This window comes from Bufo bufo, chromosome 3 (assembly GCF_905171765.1).
Source record: "Bufo bufo chromosome 3, aBufBuf1.1, whole genome shotgun sequence".
NCBI lineage: Eukaryota > Metazoa > Chordata > Amphibia > Anura > Bufonidae > Bufo > Bufo bufo.
This window is the reverse complement of record NC_053391.1, coordinates 107,369,214-107,389,647: the sequence shown is the minus strand read 5'-3', so window position 1 is coordinate 107,389,647 and position 20,434 is coordinate 107,369,214. Positions and strand designations below refer to the sequence as shown.

Genomic DNA, 20,434 nt, shown 5'->3' with positions numbered 1-20,434 from the left:
GGGTCCTGAAAAAAAAAATCGGACAGCTCAATGTCTGATTTTTTTCCAGGACCCATTGAAAATGAATGAGTACAGAACTGGTCCAGATCTGTTCCGCAAAAAACGGAACAGATCAGGAAAGAAACAACGGACGTGTGAATGGATCCTGAGGGATCAATGTACTGTAAAATCAAAGTCATATACCGTACAGTATGGGCTATGTTACAATATCACGCCTTACATTTCCATAAAATGGGCATGAGCCCAATATTTTATACTATTTCCAGTTTTCTTTATACAGGCCTAGAACAGCACAAGGGTCTGTACCGATCTCTCAAGGTCAATCCAAATCATCACCTGCCTTTTTATGAAGTACCTGGGTTGGCAGATTAGGGTACTTTCACACTTGTGTTTTTCTTTCCCGGCACCGAGTTCCGTCAAAAGGGCTCGATGCCGGAAAAGAACTGATTAGTTATATCCCTATGCATTCTCAATGGAGAGCATTCAGTTCAGGATGTCTTCAATTCAGTCTTTTTGACTAATCAGGCAAAAGATAAATTGCAGCATGCTACGGTTTTATCTCCGGCCAAAAAGTCTGAAGACTTGCCATTTTTTTTCATAGGAATGTATTAGTGCCAGATCCGGCATTCAAAATATCGGAATGCCGGATCCGTCCTTGCAAAAACATAAATGCCGGATCCGTTTTTCCAGATGACACCAGAAAGACGGATCCGGCATTTCAATGCATTTTTCTGACTGATCAGGATCCTAACCAGTCTTACAAATGTCATCAGTTGGCATACGTTTTGCCGCATCCAGTTCCGCCAACGGAACTGCTTGCCGGATCAATCTGCCGTAAGTGTGAAAGTAGCCTAACGCTAAGGCAAGCTGCAAAATTTCTAGGTATCCATTATATTAAACCATTCATCATCCATGCATCCAAGCTGCCAAGCCCCAGAAAGCGTTACAGAAGGACGCAGACTCCCAACAATTTCCATGCTTTTTGCTTTTTTTTTTTACCCCATCTAGCACAGATTTTATCTGCCGGGTTTGTAATTGAGATTCATTTACTACTTTGACACCTGTACGATGAATTTACAGTATGCATGTTCTGTGAAGGCATTGCTTTCTTGAGGCTTTTTATGGTTCGCTTACTTTATTAGGCAAGAATATAAATGTGTCCACGTGATGGCACCTGCATAACCAGCTCTCACCTTAACAAATAGCGATGTAATGTTAGCTCTGACTGTTTGTACAGCAGTGAGGGACTAAGGGAGTCTGAGCGTTCAGAACATTACACTGATCTTTCCAGGCTCCTCGCAAATCCTGGACAGATTTGCTGGCTGGCTGACATTTCCCAATAACATAGGAACTAAGGATGAGCAAACTGGTTCTACCGGGATTCGGTCCGAAGTTCTCAAAGTTCAGATCCAGCCGAACCGGAATTTTTTGTGATTAGTTTCGAGGAGAGAGAGGGAGAGAGAGAGCTTAGTTCACAAATAGTGTTTCTCAACAATATATATGTGTTGTCTTTCTCATTATGGAGAGCCCATGGTACACCACATACGCAGTATTGTAGGCCAGATGATGCCCCTCTGGGTTTCAGCTAAATATATTTAAATTTGCTTTCCTAAACCTGACGCCAGCAGATGTCAGACATGATGATTTGCATATATTTTACTCATAAATCCAGGAACATTACCTAGCCTACAATAGTAGTCACGTATATCAACCGGTCTCCATAATAGAAATAGTACCCACCCAGAGGTTTCCCTTAAAGTGTTTCTGTCACCTGAAAAATGGGTATTAAGCTGGCTGACATTAGCGATGTGCTAATGTCAGCTGAATATAACTATATTAGTGCCATCTCACTGCCTAAAGTCTTTATTGAGAAAAACGAACTTTCATAATATGCTAATTAGACTCGAGGAGAGGGGAGGGGAGGAGAGGGGAGGGGAGGGGAGGGGAGGGCATTGAACCTGCTCCTAGAGGCTGCGTTTACCCACCTCTTTTAATGCCCTTCTCTTGATTGACAGGGCCAGGCAGCGCTGCCCTCCTCCCGCAATGAGGAAGCCAACAGCCGCCAAGCGTCCCTCCCTCACTGCGCCTGCGCGAGATTTACACTGCAGACACGGCCGGCGGGAGGAAAGCAGCGCTGCCTGGCCCTGTCACTGGTATACTGGACCAGGTCGCCGCCCTACAAATGTCTTCCATGGAGGCATCTGCTTTTTCAGCATGAGAAGAGGACATAGCTCTAGTTTAATGCGCTTTTAAGTTGGCTGGACAAGAGAACCCCTGAGTGGTATAACAATGGGAAATTGCGCACTTAATCCACCTGGCAATGGAGGACCTAGACAAACTCTTCCCCCTATTTTTCCCTAAGAACTGAACAAGACGACTATCGGACTTCCTCAATTCCTTAGTGACCTCCAAGTAATTCAGAACCGTACGTCTAAAGTGTGAAAGGAACTTTCCCTGCTATTTTTTGGGTTATTACAAAAAGACGGGCGGATGATCTCTTGATCACTGTGGAAGTCAGATACCACCTTAGGCAGGAACCCTGGGTCTAGTCCGAGTACTATCCTATCTTCCAGGATTCTAAGATAGCCTTTATTTCAACCAGCCTTCTTGCGGATGTGATTGCAATCAGAAATGCTGTCTTGAAAGATAGGAATTTGAGCGGACAGTCTTCCAGAGGTTCAAACGGACTCACAGTTAAGCCATTTAAAACAGTGTTAATGTTCCAGGAAGGAACTCGGGATTTCAAAGTGGGCCTCAATCTTGATGCTGCTCTTATGAATCTTCTGATCCATCTGTGACTTGCCAAGTCCGCATCGAAGAAACAGCTGAATGCCAATACCTGTACGTAGAGTAGATGGCCTAAGACCCAGTTCTAGACCCTGTTGAAGGAAATCTAAGATTTGTTGAATCTTTGGTCCAACTAGGTTTGGAGAAGATTCCCCTGACCAATAGCAGAATCTCCGCCAAATTTTTAGGTATATGTTAGATGTCCCCTTCTTCCTACTGGACCCGAGAGTAGCTATGAGCCTGTCTGAAAGTCCTTGACGCTTCAGTATTTCGACCTCAGGATCCAAGCTGTCAGTCTTAAAAACTCTGTCGGGATGTAGGATGGGCCCCTGATGTAGAAGGTCTTCCCTGAGCTGAAGAGTCCATGGGCTGGAGATTGAAAGTTTTTTGAGGGAGGAAAACCAACTCCTCTTTGGCCAAAAAGGGGGTTATTAGGATGACAATTCAATTATCTTGTAGAATTTTCTAAATTACTCTTTGAATAATCGGTATTGGAGGAAACGCATAACACACATTCCAGACCCATGTCGTGGCGAATGCATCTATCATCCAAGGATTGGCCCTGGGATCTAGGGAACAGAATCTGTTCACTTTTTTGTTGTCTTTTGAGACAAACAAATCTGTCTGGTGTCCCCCATCTGTCGACTATCATTCCGAAGACCTCCGGATTTAGGGACCATTCTGTTTAGTCTATTGTGTGTCGGCTTAGAAAGTCTGCCTCCTGATTGAGGGTCCCTTTGAGATAAGTTGCCGAGATAGACCTAAAGTTCCTTTCGGCCCAGTAAAATACTTAGTTTGAAAGGTCTAGAAGATGCTTTGATTTTGTTCCTCCCTGATGCGAGAGGTAAGCCACTGTCATTGTGTTGTCTAACAGGATCCTGAGGTGGTGATCCAAAAGAGCCTCTTTCGCCATTTTTAAGGCTTCCCAGCGCTCAGCTCTCTGAAGTTTGAGGATTGGCTGCTTACCGAAGGGGCCCAGGAACCTTGGTAATAGGATTCCCCAATTTTTGCTTCCCAGCCTGACTGACTCGCATCAGTCTTGATCTGAACATAGGGATACTTCCTCCGGACCACACCCTGTGAGAGATTGTTGTCCACCTTCCACCAGCTTGAGGCTTTTACATAGGCTGGAATGGGAACCTTGCAATCTAGCGACATCTGTTGCTTGTCCCAGATGCCCAGAATCCAGGACTGCATGGGACGGGAATGTAGTTGACTCCAAATTACTAAGGGAATGCAGGCTGTCAGAGTTCCCAGCAAACTCATAGCTTCTCTTATAGAGCAGATCGTCTTCCTCTGGAAGGTTCTGACTTTCTGCTTTAGAGTATGAATCTTGTCTGTGGGCAGGAAAGTGGTCTGTGACTGCGCATGATGACTCCTAGGTACCGTACTCTGGTCGATGGCTGTAGACAGGATTTCTGTGAATTGACAATCCAGCCCAGTTCTGTTATGCCCCTTTCACACAGGCGAGTTTTCCGCGTGGGTGCAATGCGTGAGTTGAACGCATTGCACCTGCACTGAACGTGGAGCCATTAATTTCTATGGGGCTGTTCACATGAGCGTTGATTTTCGCGCATCACTTGTGCGTTGCGTGAAAATCGCAGCAAGCTCTATTTTGTGCGTTTTTCACGCAACGCAGGCCTCATAGAAGTGAATAGGGCTGCGTGAAATCGCAAACAAGTGCGGATGCGGTGCGATTTTCACGCACGGTTGCTAGGAGACGATCGGGATGAGTACCCAATCTTTATTATTTTCCCTTATAACATGGTTATAAGGGAAAATAATAGCATTCTGAATACAGAATGCATAGTACAATAGGGCTGGAGGGGTTAAAAAAATAATAATTTAACTTAATCCACTTGTTTGCGCAGCCGGCATCTCTTCTGGCTTGTTCTGTGAGCAATAGGACCTTTGATGACGTCACAGCGCTCATCACATGGTCCATCACATGAGCTTTTTTTTACCATGGTGATGGATCATGTGACGGACCATGTGATGAGCGTAGTGACGTCATCAAAGGTCCTATTCCTCACAGAACAAGACAGAAGAGATGCCGGCTGCGCGAACAAGTGGATTAAGGGGAGTTAAATAAATTTTATTTTTTTAACCCCTCCAGCCCTACGCTCGTGTGAAAGAGGCCTTAGAGTGGATAAAAAGGTGTCCAGATTCTTAGTAATTGGTCTACTGTATCTCCCACTAGAAGGAAGTCGTCTAGGTAAGGGATCAAGTTTAGTTATTTTTGTCTCAGGAATGCTAACATCTCGAATCACCAGCTTGGTGAATATGCTGGGAGCCGAGGATATCTCAAATGGAAGAGCTGTAAACTGAAAATAGTGAATGTTGCCTTGCTGGTCTATTATGGTGAATCTTAGGAATTTTTGAGAGTTGCGGTGGATCGGGATGTGATAACACGCATCTTTTAAGTCCACTGTAGGGATTCAATCCTGATTTTCCCGTAGGATATGTACTTGTTGAGGAATTTCAAATTTATAATCATACGGAATAACCCTTCCTTCTTTTTCAGCAGAAAGACTAGAAAAGAATCCCTGGCCCCGTTCTGAAACTGGGACCTGAATTACAACCTCTAAATCCGAGATCTTTGATCCCTTGCCAAATGCTGCACTGAGCTTTCACTGATCCCAGATTTGATATCAAAAATCTCCTCGGGGGGCTGAAGAAAATTCTATTTTGTAGCCCACTCTGACTACCTCCTGGGCCCAGGGTTACCGTCTCCCAGAAAGATAGAAATTTCTTTAGCCTTCCCCCACTCTGGCATCATTGTTTATCAGCAGGTTTACTCTGGGGATTGAGGAGAAACCTTTCCCCTTACCCTCTTTGGGGTAACTCCAGCAGCCTGACTTCCCTTTCCCTCTGTAGGATCTCTCTTGGCCCTGAAAGGAACGAAAGGGAATTTTCCTCCTATAAAAAGGTCTATCCTCTGGAAACCCCTTCTTTTTATCTGACTCCTTTTCCAGGATCGAAGACATATTCACCTGAAAAGGGGATAGAGCATAACTTCATTTTTGAAGTCTTGTCCCCTGACCACCATTTCATCCAAAGGGCACGATGTGCCACATTAGAAAGACCTGCATCCTTAGCAGAGAATCTAATGGACTCAGCAGACGCATCCGCTAAAAAGGCCTATGCTGATTTTAGAAGAGGAATGGAATTTATTATTTCCTCCCTGGGGGTCTTATCCCTCAAATGGGATTCTAATTAATTTAGCCAAAGATACATATAAACCTCACGACCGAGGTTGCAGCAATGTTAGATTTAAGATTAAACATTAACGCCTCCCAGGATTTACGTAATAAGCTGTCTGCTTTCCTCTCCATGGAGTCCCTCAATTTCGATGCGTCTTCAAAGGGTAAAGAGTTTTTTTTTATTTTTTTTTTTTTTATTAACCTTGGCTACCTGTACGTCTATTTTGGGGATCTCGTCAAATAGTCTTGACTCTGCCGGATCAAATGACAGGCGGTTCTTGTATTCTCTAGATACCCCTAGCCTCTTCTCAGGGTCTGACCACTCCTCCAAGATCATATCCCGAATGTTTTTGTTAATCGGGAACGCTCTGGTTCTTTTTGTCCTTAGTCCCCCAAACATCTCCTGAATGGAGTGAGTTTTTTTGAACATCCTCCACGCCCATGGTGGCTCTTACAGCTTTAACCTCTTCAGGACACATGACGTACCGGTACGTCATGTATAGTTCCGATCACCGCTGCCCGGCGGGCAGTGATCAGAACCCGGTGCCTGCTCAAATCATTGAGCAGGCACCATGGCTAAATGCGCCAGGGGGTCCTGTGACCCCCCCCATGTCGGCGATCGCGGCAAACCGCAGGTCAATTCAGATTCAGACATGCGTTTAACCCCTTCCATGCCGCGGTCCGTAGGGACCACTGTATGGAAAAGGTTAAGAGGGAGCTCCCTCCCTCCCTCTTCTATCGGGGGCTGCTTTGCCTTTTCAGCCCCCGATGGGAGAGGGAGGGGGCCCCCCTCCCTCCCCATCACCCACTGCTCTGCTGTGGCAGCGAGTGATGGGTACCATGGCAACCGGATGCCTTAACAGGCGTCCGGCTGTCCATGGTACTGATCAGAGGCTGTCCATGGTGCTGATTAGACTTCTGCTAAAGGCAGAAGTCTAATCAGACTTTGTAAAGTGAAAATACAGTACAGTACACTATATTATACAGACATCAGACCCACTGGATCTTCAAGAACAAAAAAAAAAGTTAAAAATCAAAAAACACATTTATCACTGATTAAAAATGAAAAAAAAAAAATTCCCTACACGTGTTTAATATCACCGCGTCCGTAACGACCTGATCTATAAAACGGTCATGTTACTTTACCCGCACGGTGAACGCCATATAAATAAAAAAAAATAAAAAAACTATGATGAAATTGAAATTTTGCCCACCTTACTTCCCAAAAAAGGTAATAAAAGTGATCAAAAAAAGTCATATGTAGGCCAAAATAGTACCAATCAAACCGTCACCTCATCCCGCAAAAAATGACACCCTACCTAAGATAATCGCCCAAAAACTGAAAAAACTATGGCTCTCAGACTATGGAGACACTAAAACATGATTTTTTTTGTTTCAAAAATGAAATCATTGTGTAAAACTTACATGAATAAATAAAATAGTATACATATTAGGTATCGCCGCGTCCGTGACAACCTTCTCAATAAAAATATTACATGATCTAACCTGTCAGATGAATGTTGAAAATAAAAACGGTGCCAAAACAGCTATTTCTTGTTACCTTGCCTCACAAAAAGTGTAATATAGAGCAACCAAAAATCTTATGTACCCTAAACTAGTACCAACAATACTGCCACCCTATCCCGTAGTTTCTAAAATGGGGTCACTTTTTTGGAGTTTCTTCTCTAGGGGTGCATCAGGGGGGCTTCAAATGGGACATGGTGTCACAAAACCGGTCCAGCAAAATCTGCCTTTCAAAACCGTATGGCATTCCTTTCCTTCTGCACCCTGCCGTGTGCCCGTACAGCGGTTTACAACCACATATGGGGTGTTACTGTAAACTACAGAATTAGGGCCATAAATATTGAGTTTTGTTTGGCTGTTAACCCTTGCTTTGTAACTGGAAAAAAATTATTAAAATGGAAAATCTGCCAAAAAAGTTAAATTTTGAAATTGTATCTCTATTTTCCATTAAATCTTGTGCAACACCTAAAGGGTTAACAAAGTTTGTAAAATCAGTTTTGAATACCTTGAGGGGTGCAGTTTCTAGAATGGGGTCATTTTTATTGAGTTTCTACTCTAGGGGTGCATCAGGGGGGCTTCAAATGGCACATGGTGTGAAAAAAAAAACAATCCAGCAAAATCTGCCTTCCAAAAACCATACGGCGCACCTTTCCCTCTACGCCCTACTGTGTGCCCGTACCGTAGTTTACGGCCACATATGGGTCGTTTCTGCAAACTACAGAATCGGGGCAATAAATATAGCATTTTGTTTGGCTGTTAACCCTTGCTTTGTTACTGGAAAAAATTGATTGAAATGGAAAATTTGCCAAAATAATCTAAATTCTGAAATTATCACCATTTGCCATTAACTCTTGTGGAACACCTAAAGGGTTAACGACGTTTGTAAAATCTGTTTTGAATACCTTGAGGGGTGTAGTTTCTAGAATGGGGTCATTTTTGGGCAGTTTCTATTATGTAAGCCTCACAAAGTGACTTCTGGTCCCTAAAAAGTGGGTTTTTGAAAATTTCTGAAAAATGTCAAGATTTGCTTCTAAACTTCTAAGCCTTGTAACATCCCCCAAAAATAAAATATAATTCCCAAATTGATCCAAACATGAGGTAGACATATGGGGAATGTAAAGTAATAACTATTTTTGTAGGTATTACTATGTATTATAGAAGTAGAGAAATTGAAACTTGGAAATTTGCAATTTTTTTAAAAAAAAATTGGGTAAATTTGGTATTTTTTTTATAAATAAAAATGCATTTTTTTTAACTTCATTTTACCAGTGTCATGAAGTACAATATGTGACGAAAAAACAATCTCAGAATGGCCTGGATAAGTCAAAGTGTTTTAAAGTTATCACCACTTAAAGTGACACTGGTCAGATTTGCAAAAAATGGCCTGGTCCTTAAGGTGAAATAAGGCTGTGTCCTTAAGGGGTTAAGGAGGTCATCTCATCTGTGGCAAAGTAGAATTTTTTTTTACTGCCTTCTGGAATTTCTCCCTCAGAAAAGGGGGTTCTCCTCCTCCCACTGTCTGGAAGAAGAGGCGTCGTCACAGTCACCCATGCATTCCGAATCAGAAGAGGCGGGTGGGATTAACTTTTGCCTTTTCGGGGGTAAGGGTCCCTGGTCAGCCTCGGACATCTGAGATAATGAAGCCTTAACCTCCTTCTGAATCATGGAACGAACCTTGTCCCTCAGTGAGGCACGTTCCTCCTGTACTATATTAGCAATGCACGCTTTGCAAATCTTTTTGGGGTAACTATTTGAAACATGAAATAGATTTTGCAGGTTTTTTTGGTTTCTTCTGAGCCTCCTTAGATACCTGTGAGGCGAAAACAGATCAAAATTAGACGGGAGGAACTATGAACTGCAACAAGGTGAAAACACAGCCGTGCGGTGGCCGGAACACACCAGACTTAAGTAAAGGGTGATCCCCAACCCCCAATATGTTCAGGAAGTGACGTCATCCAAAGCGCAATTGCGCCGGGTGCTCGCTCCAGCTTAAGCCACGAGGGGCCAGGAGGAGGATGCTACCCCAGGAGCAGGCTCAGGATCTACCAGAGCAAGCCCTCCTGGCTCTCTCCCCTGCCCAGCATTAGCACAAAGACCGCCGGTGCGCAGGGGAGTACCGCAAGCTCCAGCAGTTAAGATAAGTGCCACAGCACCTATTCTCCCTGCAGGGAGTTCCAAACACAGATCAAAATCATCTTCTCTCCATCTCCCTGACCCACAGGCAGACCTTTCTCTGCCCTGGCCTCTGTAGGGACAGCAAACACTGGTGTATGGTGGAGGGGGGTGTTTTAACCTCTCTCTGTTCCTGCCCCTACAGAGGTCGATCTCCTTGTTGCCGTTATGGTGATGATATGGAAAATGTTGCTCCCATCTGATTTTGTTTACGATTAAGGGTTTGAGTCCTGAAAGAACTACCTACTTCCAGATGTGAGGCCGACTTTAGCTATTTTTCTAGCTTTGCTACATAAGTCTGTTTAAATTGAAGGAAGGCATCTCTGCCAATTTGCTGTGTGGTTCCAGAGGACTGATATCTGATCAGTGATGATCCGACACCCCACACCCCCACCGATCAGCTGCCTCCTCAGTTAGTCTCCAGCTGCAAATGGGAAAGTTCAGTGGAAAGTTACACAGAGGAGGTGCTCAAAGTTTGTTCCATATGCTCTACAATAATTCAGTGCCTAATAGCAGATCTGAAGGACCCAGATCTGATCCCCCAATACCCAGGCACCTCATATAGATTATATTTACCCCACGCTCCCCACCTGATCACCGCACAGCCGCCACTGCATCTCTCGTGGGTGACGCTAGGAAGGCTCATGGGAAGGGGGGGGGAGTGGATGGGGTGGTCATTATAGGGAGTTGAATAACTCCCCTCCCTGTCCCTGGAGGTCCACTTCCTGCAATGACTGGCCTCAGCAGCGATTTCTCCCCAAGCAGCACATCTCTGCTGGTTCTGGGGACATGTCACCGCTGAGGGCAGTCACATCACTTATAACTAGTCCAGATGAACCAGATTATCTCATTATGCAGGTGCATCCGTTTTTACCATTATATATAAGTTTCATACTTATGGCAGAAGCTTTCAGTTAAAGGGGTATTCCCATCACAGACAATGGAGCATATCGCTAGGATATGCCCCCATTGTCTGATAGGTGCGGGGAAAGGTGGTGGAGGGGGCACTGCGCATGGCTATTGCACTGGCTCTGCTATTTCCGTCGGCCCTATAGAAATAAATGGGAACGGTGGCCAAGCAAGCACGGTGTGCTCCAATTCACTTGTATGGGGGGAGCGCTTGACGGTGGCCGGCCACCACTCTGCTCGCTCCGTTCTCCTCTGGGACCCGCACCTATCAGACAATGGGGGCATATCCTAGTGATATATCCTCATTGTCTGTGATGGGAAAACCTCTAACAATTCTACTGTACCAGTAGAGAATACATGGCAGTAACGTAATTGCTTCTTTTGGGCACCATGACTGTGCCCTCACATGCGGCAGATGTTAATGGGGTTGTTTTGGTGGCAAGCACAGATTCTGCAAATTCCCTTCAGGTGAATCGAACTGATTTTCAGTCAAAGAAATTTCTGCAACAAATTCTGCGGTGTGTGTGAAAGCGCTCTTAGGGTCCATTCACACGTCCGCATCCGTTCCGCAATATTGGGAACGGGTACGGACCCATTCATTCTCTATGGGGCCGGAAGAGATGCGGAGAGCACACTATGTGCTCTCCGCGTCCCCAGTTGCGGAAAAGAATAGGCAGTTCTATGGGGGGTGCCAGCAGGGTGTATTGCGGATCCGCAATACACTACAGACGTGTGAATGGACTCAGACATCGCCTTTCATTGCTTTAGGCCTCTTGCCCACGAACATAAGGGCTCCGTGCCCGTGGGGCAGCCGCATGCGGATCACAGACACATTCACTTGAATGGGGTTTGTGATCTGTCCGTTCCGTAAAAAGATCTTTTTGCGGAACGGAAGCACGGAATGGAACACCACAGAAGCACTCCGTAGTGCTTCCGTTCCCCCACCGCACCTCCTGGATTTGCATCGGTGATGCGAAATGCACACGGCTGGTTACTCGTGTATTGCAGAACCGCCGTGTGCGGCCCGCAGCACGGGCACGGAGCCCTTACATTCGTGGGCAAGAGGCCTTACTTGCAGTGGAGGGATGGAAGTTACTAAAAGGCTGCTGAGGACCACGTTGCCTGCAGTAACCGACCACAGACCAAAGTACACAGCAAGCAGCGTTCCTCTGATGTGGTGCCTGCAGATCTATAAGGGTGGCCTCACATGTGGCAGAACTATCTTTTACAAACTTGCAGATTTTTTTTGCGTGTATAATGGCATGGAATTTTGTTGCCATTCTACAGCGGAGGATAACGCAAGCCAAACAATTCACAGCCCCATAGGATAACATTGGGGGGGGAGTCTTGATGTTGCAGATTTTCTGACGGATAATTCTTGAGCTGCGTGGTGGTAGCAGGATACAAGGTGACAACATAGGACGACTCTAAGGTTTTATGTCATTCTGTCAACATAGTAAAATGATGCAGGTCACAATGTCTGCCATGTAGCGTGGCCCTGAGAGATGATGATCTAGCTGTACTAATCTATAATATGGTGCTCAAGGGTTGTTATGGGACAATATTCTACCCCCATTTTATATCAATTCTGCATGAATATGTCGGAAAAAAGTGGAGCAAGTTCTAACGTGTGTGCAGATCACATGTGATTTATCACAATTCTGTTCTCTCCTGTACAAAGCGCAGTCGGATCAGGCACCAGTAGCAGCAGTCAGATCTGTTATCCTGTAGTTTATGGTGCTTGCTTGGTTTTACCAATTGTTCTTATGTTCTGTATTTCTACCCCTTTGTATTTCATACGTACAGCTACTGATGGCCTAAAATAAAGACTCGCACTGCGTCACCCCTGGCTCTACGCACATTCAGCACTCCATGTGGACAGCAGTGAGGGGGCACAGTTTGAAAAGCAGCAAAGTATTGTTATTTTCACCTTATGTATGCACAAAAAAAATAAAAATCTTTGGAAATCCCCTGTAATTACAGTTGTACTTTATACTTTCCTCATGATGATTTCACAAGCTTTGAATTCAGTTTCTAGGTCATCAATATGAGATAGCCGGACAACGCCTTTTAGACCCCTTTCACACGGGACGAGTTTTCCGCGCGGGTGCAATGCGTGAGGTGAACGCATTGCACCCGCACTGAATCCGGACCCATTCACTTCTATGGGGCTGTTCAGATGAGCGGTGATTTTTACACGAATCACTTGCGCGTTGCGTGAAAATCGCAGCATGCTCTATATTCTGCGTTTTTCACGCAACGCAGGCCCCATAGAAATAAATGGGGCTGCGTGAAAATCGCAAGCATCCGCAAGCAAGTGCGGATGCGGTGCGATTTTCACACATTGTTGCTAGGAGACGATAGGGATGAGCAACCCCGGACAGCATTAAAGTAAATTCACTGTATTATTTTCCCTCATAACATGGTATAAGGGAAAATAATAGCATTCTGAATGCAGAATGCTTACTAAAATGTAGATTGAGGGGTTAAAAATAAATAAATAAACTCACCTCATCCTCTTGTTTGCGCAGCCATCATCATCATCATCCTTCTTCTTCTTCTAGGACCTATGATGATGTAATCGCGCTCACCACATGGTGAGTGCGGTGACATCAGCGCAGGTCCTGAAAGAAGAAGAAAGAAGACGATGCCGGCTGTGCGATCACAGGGATAAGGCGAATTCATGTTTTTAATTTTTTTTAACCCCTCAATCCACATTTTAGTAAACATTCTGTATTAAGAATGCTATTATTTTCCCTTATAACCATGTTATAAGGGAAAATATTAAAATCTACAGAACAACAAACCCGAACTTCAGTGAAGAGGTGCGGGTTCGGGTCTGGGTACCACATTCAGTTTTCTATCACGCGCGTGCAAAATGCATTGCACCCACACGGAAAAAACTGAACGCAACGCAATCAGTCAAAACTGACTAAAATTGCATGCGCACTCACGCGGATTTCCCGCAATGCACACGTGACGCCCGTGTGAAAGAGGCCTTAATGACCAGACAAGTTTTTTGTGATTTAGCTCACAACGGTTGTAACTAGTGATGAGTGGAGCGAGCTTCGGATGCTACATCCAAAGTCACTTCGCTCAAAAACTTCAGGATAAGGCCTCTTTCACACTACCGTATGGCTATTTCAGTGTTTTGCGGCCCGTTTTTCACAGATCCGTTGTTCAGTTTTTTGTTTCCGTTGTGTTTCAGTTCCGTTTTTCCGTATGGCATATACAGTATACAGTAATTACAAAGAAAAAATTGGGCTGGGCATAACATTTTCAATAGATGGTTCTGCAAAAACGGAACGGATATGGAAGACATACGGATGCATTTCCGTATGTGTTCCGTTTTTTTTGCGGACCCATTGACTTGAATGGAGCCACGGAACGTGATTTGCGGGCAATAATAGGACATTTTCTATCTTTCAACGGAACAGAAAAACGGAAATACGGAAACGGAATGCATAAAGAGTACATTCCGTTTTTTTGCGGAACCATTGAAATGAATGGTTCCGTATACGGAACGCAAAAACGGCCCGCAAAACGGAACAAAAAAAACCTGTAGTGTGAAAGAGGCCTAAGGCTCCATTCTCACGTCCGTGGTGTGTTGCGGACCCGCAAATTGCGGATCCGCAACACACCCGCCCAGCACCCCTATAAAAATGCCTATTCTCGTCCGCAAGCTGCGGACAAGAATAGGACATGTTCTATCTTTTGCGGAGCTGAAGATCGGGGCCGCGCGCAAATGCGGATGCTGACAGCACACTGTGTGCTGTCAGCATCCATTCCGTCCCCATAGAAAATTAATTGGTCTGCACCCGTTCCGCAAAATTGCGGAACGGATGCGGACCCATTTGCGGACGAGTGAATGGAGCCAAAGGGTGTACAGAGATCCGTCTCTGTACAGTATTAAAATATACGTCCTCCGATGAGCCAAAGTCAGTTATTCACAGTCACACGAGACTTCGTTGAATAACTTCGGTGGTTGGTTTTTAAAGTGGAAAACTACTTTAAAACTTGGAACAGAGCTCGGCTTCGGTTCCGAAGTTTTGAGCGAAGTGACTTTGGATGTAGCATCCGAAGCTCTTTGCTCATCACTAGTTGTAACTTTTTTATTTGTTGGACTACCAAAATAATGTTTGCAATGTTTTTTTTGCAATTTATAGTTTCACATGGGTGAGATAACTGAAATCCAGAAAGCTGCAGTTGTTTCAGCAAAGTGTAATTTGCTGAGACAGTTTTGTCTAGATGTTGTTCTGGGCTGGATTTCATGTGGACTCGGGGATATGTTTGGTAGTGGGATCTGCCAGTCCACACCCTTCCACTACATGTATTGTCTTTTGCTGGAGGTGATCACAGGTGAGGCCTGCTGTAATTAAGGAGGGATAAAACAACCCTCTATGTATGACTTGGAGGGAGAAAGGCTGAGGAAGCCTGAGAGGCTGCTGGAGCTAATCTCGTGTGTGAACAGCGCTCTATAGGTGAGGTAGAGACAACACGTGTATTAGGTAGAGCCCAGACGGGCAGGTGTTTATTTTTGATGTTTATGTATGTGATGGTGATATATAGGGATGAGCGAACGCATAAAACTTTGTTCTAATACTGTACGGAGCAGGAGCGCTGTACAGTATTATAATGTATTGGCTCAGATGAGCCGAAGTTATTGCCTTAAGTCTCGCGAGACTTTGCGAAGCAATAACTTCGGCTCATCTGAGCCAATATGAACTTTTATGCGAATCGACTTCAGGTGTTTTATCTGAAGTCTATTCACTCATCCCTAGTGCTGAAGTGCCAAAATAAAGCATCTTTTGGACTTGAACCCCATTGTCAGAGGAGAAGTCTGTGATTGCGACCCCCTCCTGAGAGAGAGCAATCCTTTACAATATATTTTTTTGGCACCTAATATATCCCCAAAAATGTCATTAAAAGACGTCTGGGGAACACCGACACTTTTTTGGTATTTGGCACTTTTCCACTGTAACTTGGGGAAAACAACCCTTGTGGGGGGTACTGTACACAGGCAGAGCTGAAGAGGGTCTGCTAAGACCCTGCAGCTCTGCTATAAATTAAACACCTGGCAATCATGCGATAGGGCTCAAAGAGCAGTAATAAACCACTTCTGTCTTCGCCTCTGTTAAGATTGCAGGAGAAGGAGCTTTAATCTCGCATCATACATGCACAGCACTTTGGATTCATGCCCTACACCATGCACTGTACATGAACAGCCCTTGATCAGAAGGAGGTTAAAGTGACTGGGGTTGGGTGCAGCTCCCTGCACGGCCAGGAGCGGAGCAGTGTTTTTTTAGGAACAGACCTCCACCAATCACTTTATGAAATCGGAATACCCCTTTAATGGCCATGCAGTTTTGAGGATTAAATTGCTGTTCATGTGAAAAACTCTAAGGCCTCTTTCAGACGGGCGTTGCGGGAAAATGTGCGGGTGCGTTACGGGAACACCCACGATTTTTCTGTGCGAGTGCAAAACATTGTAATGCATGTGCACGCGCGTGAGAAAAATCGCGCATGTTTGGTACCCAAACCCGAACTTCTTCACAGAAGGTTCGGGCTTGGGATCGGTGTTCTGTAGATTGTATTATTTTCCCTTATAACATGGTTATAAGGGAAAATAATAGCATTCTGAATACAGAATGCATAGTAAAATAGCGCTGGAGGGGTTAAAAAAAATAATAATTTAACTCACCTTAATCCACTTGATCGCGGAGGCCGGCATCTCCTTCTGTCTCCTTTGCTGAACAGGACCTGTGGTGAGCATTAATTACAGGAAAATGACCTGTGGTGACGTCACTCCGTCATCACATGATCCATCACCATGGTAAAAGATCATGTGATGACCGGAGTGACGTCACCACAGGTCATTTTCCTGTAATGAATGCTCACCACAGGTCCTGTTCAGCAAAGGAGACAGAAGGAGATGCCGGCCTCCGCGATCAAGTGGATTAAGGCAAGTTAAATTATTATTTATTTTTAACCCCTCCAGTGCTATTTTACTATGCATTCTGTATTCAGAATGCTATTATTTTTCCCTTACAACCATGTTATAAGGGAAAATAATAATGATCGGGTCTCCATCCCGATCGTCTCCTAGCAACCGTGTGTGAAAATCGCACCGCATCCGCACTTGCTTGCGATTTTCACGCAACCCCATTCTCTTCTATGGGGCCTGCGTTGCGTGAAAAACACAGAATATAGAGCATGCTGCGATTTTCACGCAACGCACAAGTGATGCATGAAAATCACTGCTCATGTGAACAGCCCAATAGAAATGAATGGGTCGGTATTCAGTGCGGGTGCAATGCGTTTAACTCACGCATCGCATCCGCGCGGAATACTCTCCCGTGTGAAAGGGGCCTAATCGTTAATCTGAAAGCCAGGCCGTTCTCTGGTACCATGGCATCTCTGTGCAGTTTTCAGCCACTACTTGTGGGCTCATCCTAGCAGCAGGTGTAAAGGTGAGGTCTGCACCAGAAAATCCCTTTAATAAACAAACAAACCACCAGGCATTACACTAGCATTAAGATTACTGGATGCTGAGTAATGTAGTCCGTCATCTCCAGACGAATCATTTACATTACTATATGCTATGACTCTATAGCAGGGATCAGCAACCTTCGGCACTCCAGCTGTGGTGAAACTACGACTCCCAGCATGCACACTTGCTTAGCTATTTTCAGGACTCCCATAAAAGTGAATGGAGCATGCTGGGAGTCGTAGTTTCAACACATCTGGAGTGCCGAAGGTTGCTGACTGCTGCTCTATAGGCTCACATCAATACTGGTGGGCATATTTCCAGTATGTTGTGAATAAGCTTCAAACTGCTTGGGGCTACTTTCGGGGTACAAATGGACACTGTCCTGGAACAGTTTTTAAAATTTTGTCCAGCTCTCTCTTAGCATTTCAATTTTGGCAATATACTTCATTTGCACTGCACATGGCCTTAAAAACCGCACATGGCCTGCACATTCTTATTCGGTGGATGAACCTCACATATCCACCACGGCCATGTTCGGGACGGAGCGCTGTACAGTCAGTGAAGAGACAGTAATGAAACAAGAGGGCAGACGTCACATATCGGACTTCGGGGCAGATCCCTTTATAACGTTCAATGGCGAAGTCACTTATAGTGCCGGTTACAGCACCTTTAGGTGGCCAGCCGTTTTTTTTAATGAGGGTGTGCACGGATCATGAATACCTAAAGGAGGATGAAAGAAAATAAAACATCCATATCCAAACGGGAACCTACCAATGATACAATGGAGTGCAACGAGGTAAAGGGCTCCACGCTGTATCATACTTATGACTCCACCGCAGGTAGCATGCAGTCCACGCATGACGTACAGTGAGAAAGCAGCCGCTTTGTATACACATCGAAGCACATTTGCTTACTGCAGAGCATTACACCAGTGTGCTACTAAGTATTCCGCTACAAGGTGCGCGCAGATTGAGAAATGTGGTGCAACTATTGAGGTACACCAGGCACAACCCCAGGGTAAACCCTCTGCCACTTTTTACAAGGTGTGACTTTAATCCGTTATTTTCCACGGAAGGAGCTTAAAGGAGTTATCCAGTAATATATAACGATGTCTGACCCCGCCAATCTGATATTGATGACCTATCCTGGGGAACAACTGGTTTCAACACCGGCCCCATGTTCCTAAACGAGAGTCTGGTGGTGGCTCTTTCCTCACTGAAGACCTGAGCAAGCTCCTGTAGGAGGCTATCGGGAAGACTAGCGGTCAGTCACACAGGCATTTAGTCCTGACGTTGAGACTCCGACTGATCCCAAGGACAGGGGTCACCTAATCCCCTGTGTGACTGAAGAGGCGAGGAGTGTGTGACCACTGCTCCATTCACTTCTACAGGACTGCTGTAATCCACAGACCCTCACCGACGGGGGATGCCCAAGTCCCCTGTGTGAATGGAGAGGTGGAAAGGCATACATAGGGGCTTCACTGACCCCAATTCTTGTGACCAGCGGGAGTCTCCCAGGGGTAGGACCCCCACCACCATCATCATCATAAAATGATCAGCTATCCTGTGAAGAGGTGAAAATTGTGGGGTGGGTTCACACTAGCGTTATGGCTTTCCGTTATAACAGAACATAACGGAATCCTTAATGCTAGTGTGAACCCACCCTAACCCCTTTAAAGGGGGTTTCCCATAAAAAAAACACTATTCACAGAAAACTGAGGACACGTATGGGGCTGTGGTCGTGCTGCCCCTCCATTCCCCTGTTTTCACCATCAGTGGGGGCCCCAGTGCTCAGACATCCCCTTTTGCAGGTAGGGGGTTGTGTGTGTTTCTTTGGAAATATTCACATCAGGCATCGCAGAACTCTCTGGTCCAAGCAGAAACATGGCACCGCACGGGTGATTAAAGGAGTTATTTTCATATAACCTATTGGAGTGCCGTTCATTTTTCTGGACATGTGTATATATATATTTAACTTTCCTGGCAGGCATTAGTACCTGGTACAGACACCCTGCATTGTGAGCAGTCCTAGGGCCCACCAGTAAAATGTATTTTGGGGGCCCATCGTACGGATACATTCAAATATAATAATCTAACATGTTTGTTATCTGAACATAGGCTGGCTGAGGTGCTGTACACTGAATATCTGTATGTAGTGCATAAGGTCTACTGTGTTGTGTCACTTGTGCAGGGGGTGGGAGACTAGGGGCCCACTGGGGGATTCACCTGTACCCCTGCGGGCCAGTCCGAGCCCGATTGTGAGTAACACACTGTCACCAGACGTTTTTGCAGTCCAACTACTTCTGGATACAGGACTCTGCCCATCTGTATACCCACAGTGTGCCCTGGTAGTGACCACCTGGGATTGGCAGTGGTGCCATCAGTAGCCTGAAGTCTGGCACATGACAAGTACCAAAAGTAGTGCAAAATTACATCCACCAATCAGATTCCAACTCTAATTTTTCAGAGGACCTGGGGAAAATGAAAGCAGTAACTTGATTGGTTGCTATTGGTAACCCTACCAAAAGTAATGGAAAATGGCATCCACCAATCATATTTCAGCTCATTTTTTTTTCAGCAGCCCTGGGGGAAATGAAGGCAGTCACCTGATTGGGTAACCCTCTGTTGTGACACGTGATGTCTACGTACGGCCTCTCACCTTCTCCAGGGGGTTCGTGCTGTTAGTGCAGCCCTCGGTCTTGCTCCCATTGTAGCCGATGTCAGCGCTAAGCCGCTCCCACAGATACTGAGTAGTGAGCGGGCCCTGAAGCGCCACCGAAAACATTGCCAAGAACAGCACCGGCTCCACCGTCAACCGGCCCGTGTAGCAGCGCCGGAACCTCGGCTTCTCCGAGCTGTCAGCGCCCATGTCCGGCGGGCACACGACGTCCGGCAGGTCGTTCTCAGACATAGCGCTGAGCATAATGCGCCCGGAGGATCGCTCCCTCCGCAGTGCGGCCGCAGACAGGGCGGGGCGGAGCTCCAGGTAGCCCCGCCCACGACTCACCCCATGTCTCGCCCACTGTTCTGTCATCTCTGCTGCTCCTGACTCATGTCCGTGCGGTAATTGTACCCGCTGTCTGCCAGTCACATTGCACTGCTGTGCGGTAATTATACCGCTGTCTGCCAGTCACATCGGTGCGGTAATTATACCCGCTGTCTGCCAGTCACCCCGCACTGCTGTGCGGTAATTATACCCGCTGTCTGCCAGTCACATCGGTGCGGTAATTATACCCGCTGTCTGCCAGTCACATCGGTGCGGTAATTATACCCGCTGTCTGCCAGTCACATCGGTGCGGTAATTATACCCGCTGTCTGCCAGTCACCCCGCACTGCTGTGCGGTAATTAT

At 45.7% G+C, this 20,434-nt stretch overlaps 1 protein-coding gene across 1 annotated transcript in view; it reads right to left on the bottom strand.

Annotated features, from left to right (window-relative positions):
• The window catches only part of SLC46A1 (solute carrier family 46 member 1), a 42,465-nt gene extending 22,404 nt beyond the window's left edge, over positions 1–20,061 (bottom strand). The window contains exon 1 of the mRNA XM_040423460.1: positions 19,744–20,061. Within this exon, the coding sequence (XP_040279394.1) occupies positions 19,744–20,007 (264 nt within the window). The 5' untranslated portion in view covers positions 20,008–20,061. The remainder of the gene's footprint in view (positions 1–19,743) is intronic.
• Between the last annotated feature and the right edge of the window lie 373 nt (positions 20,062–20,434).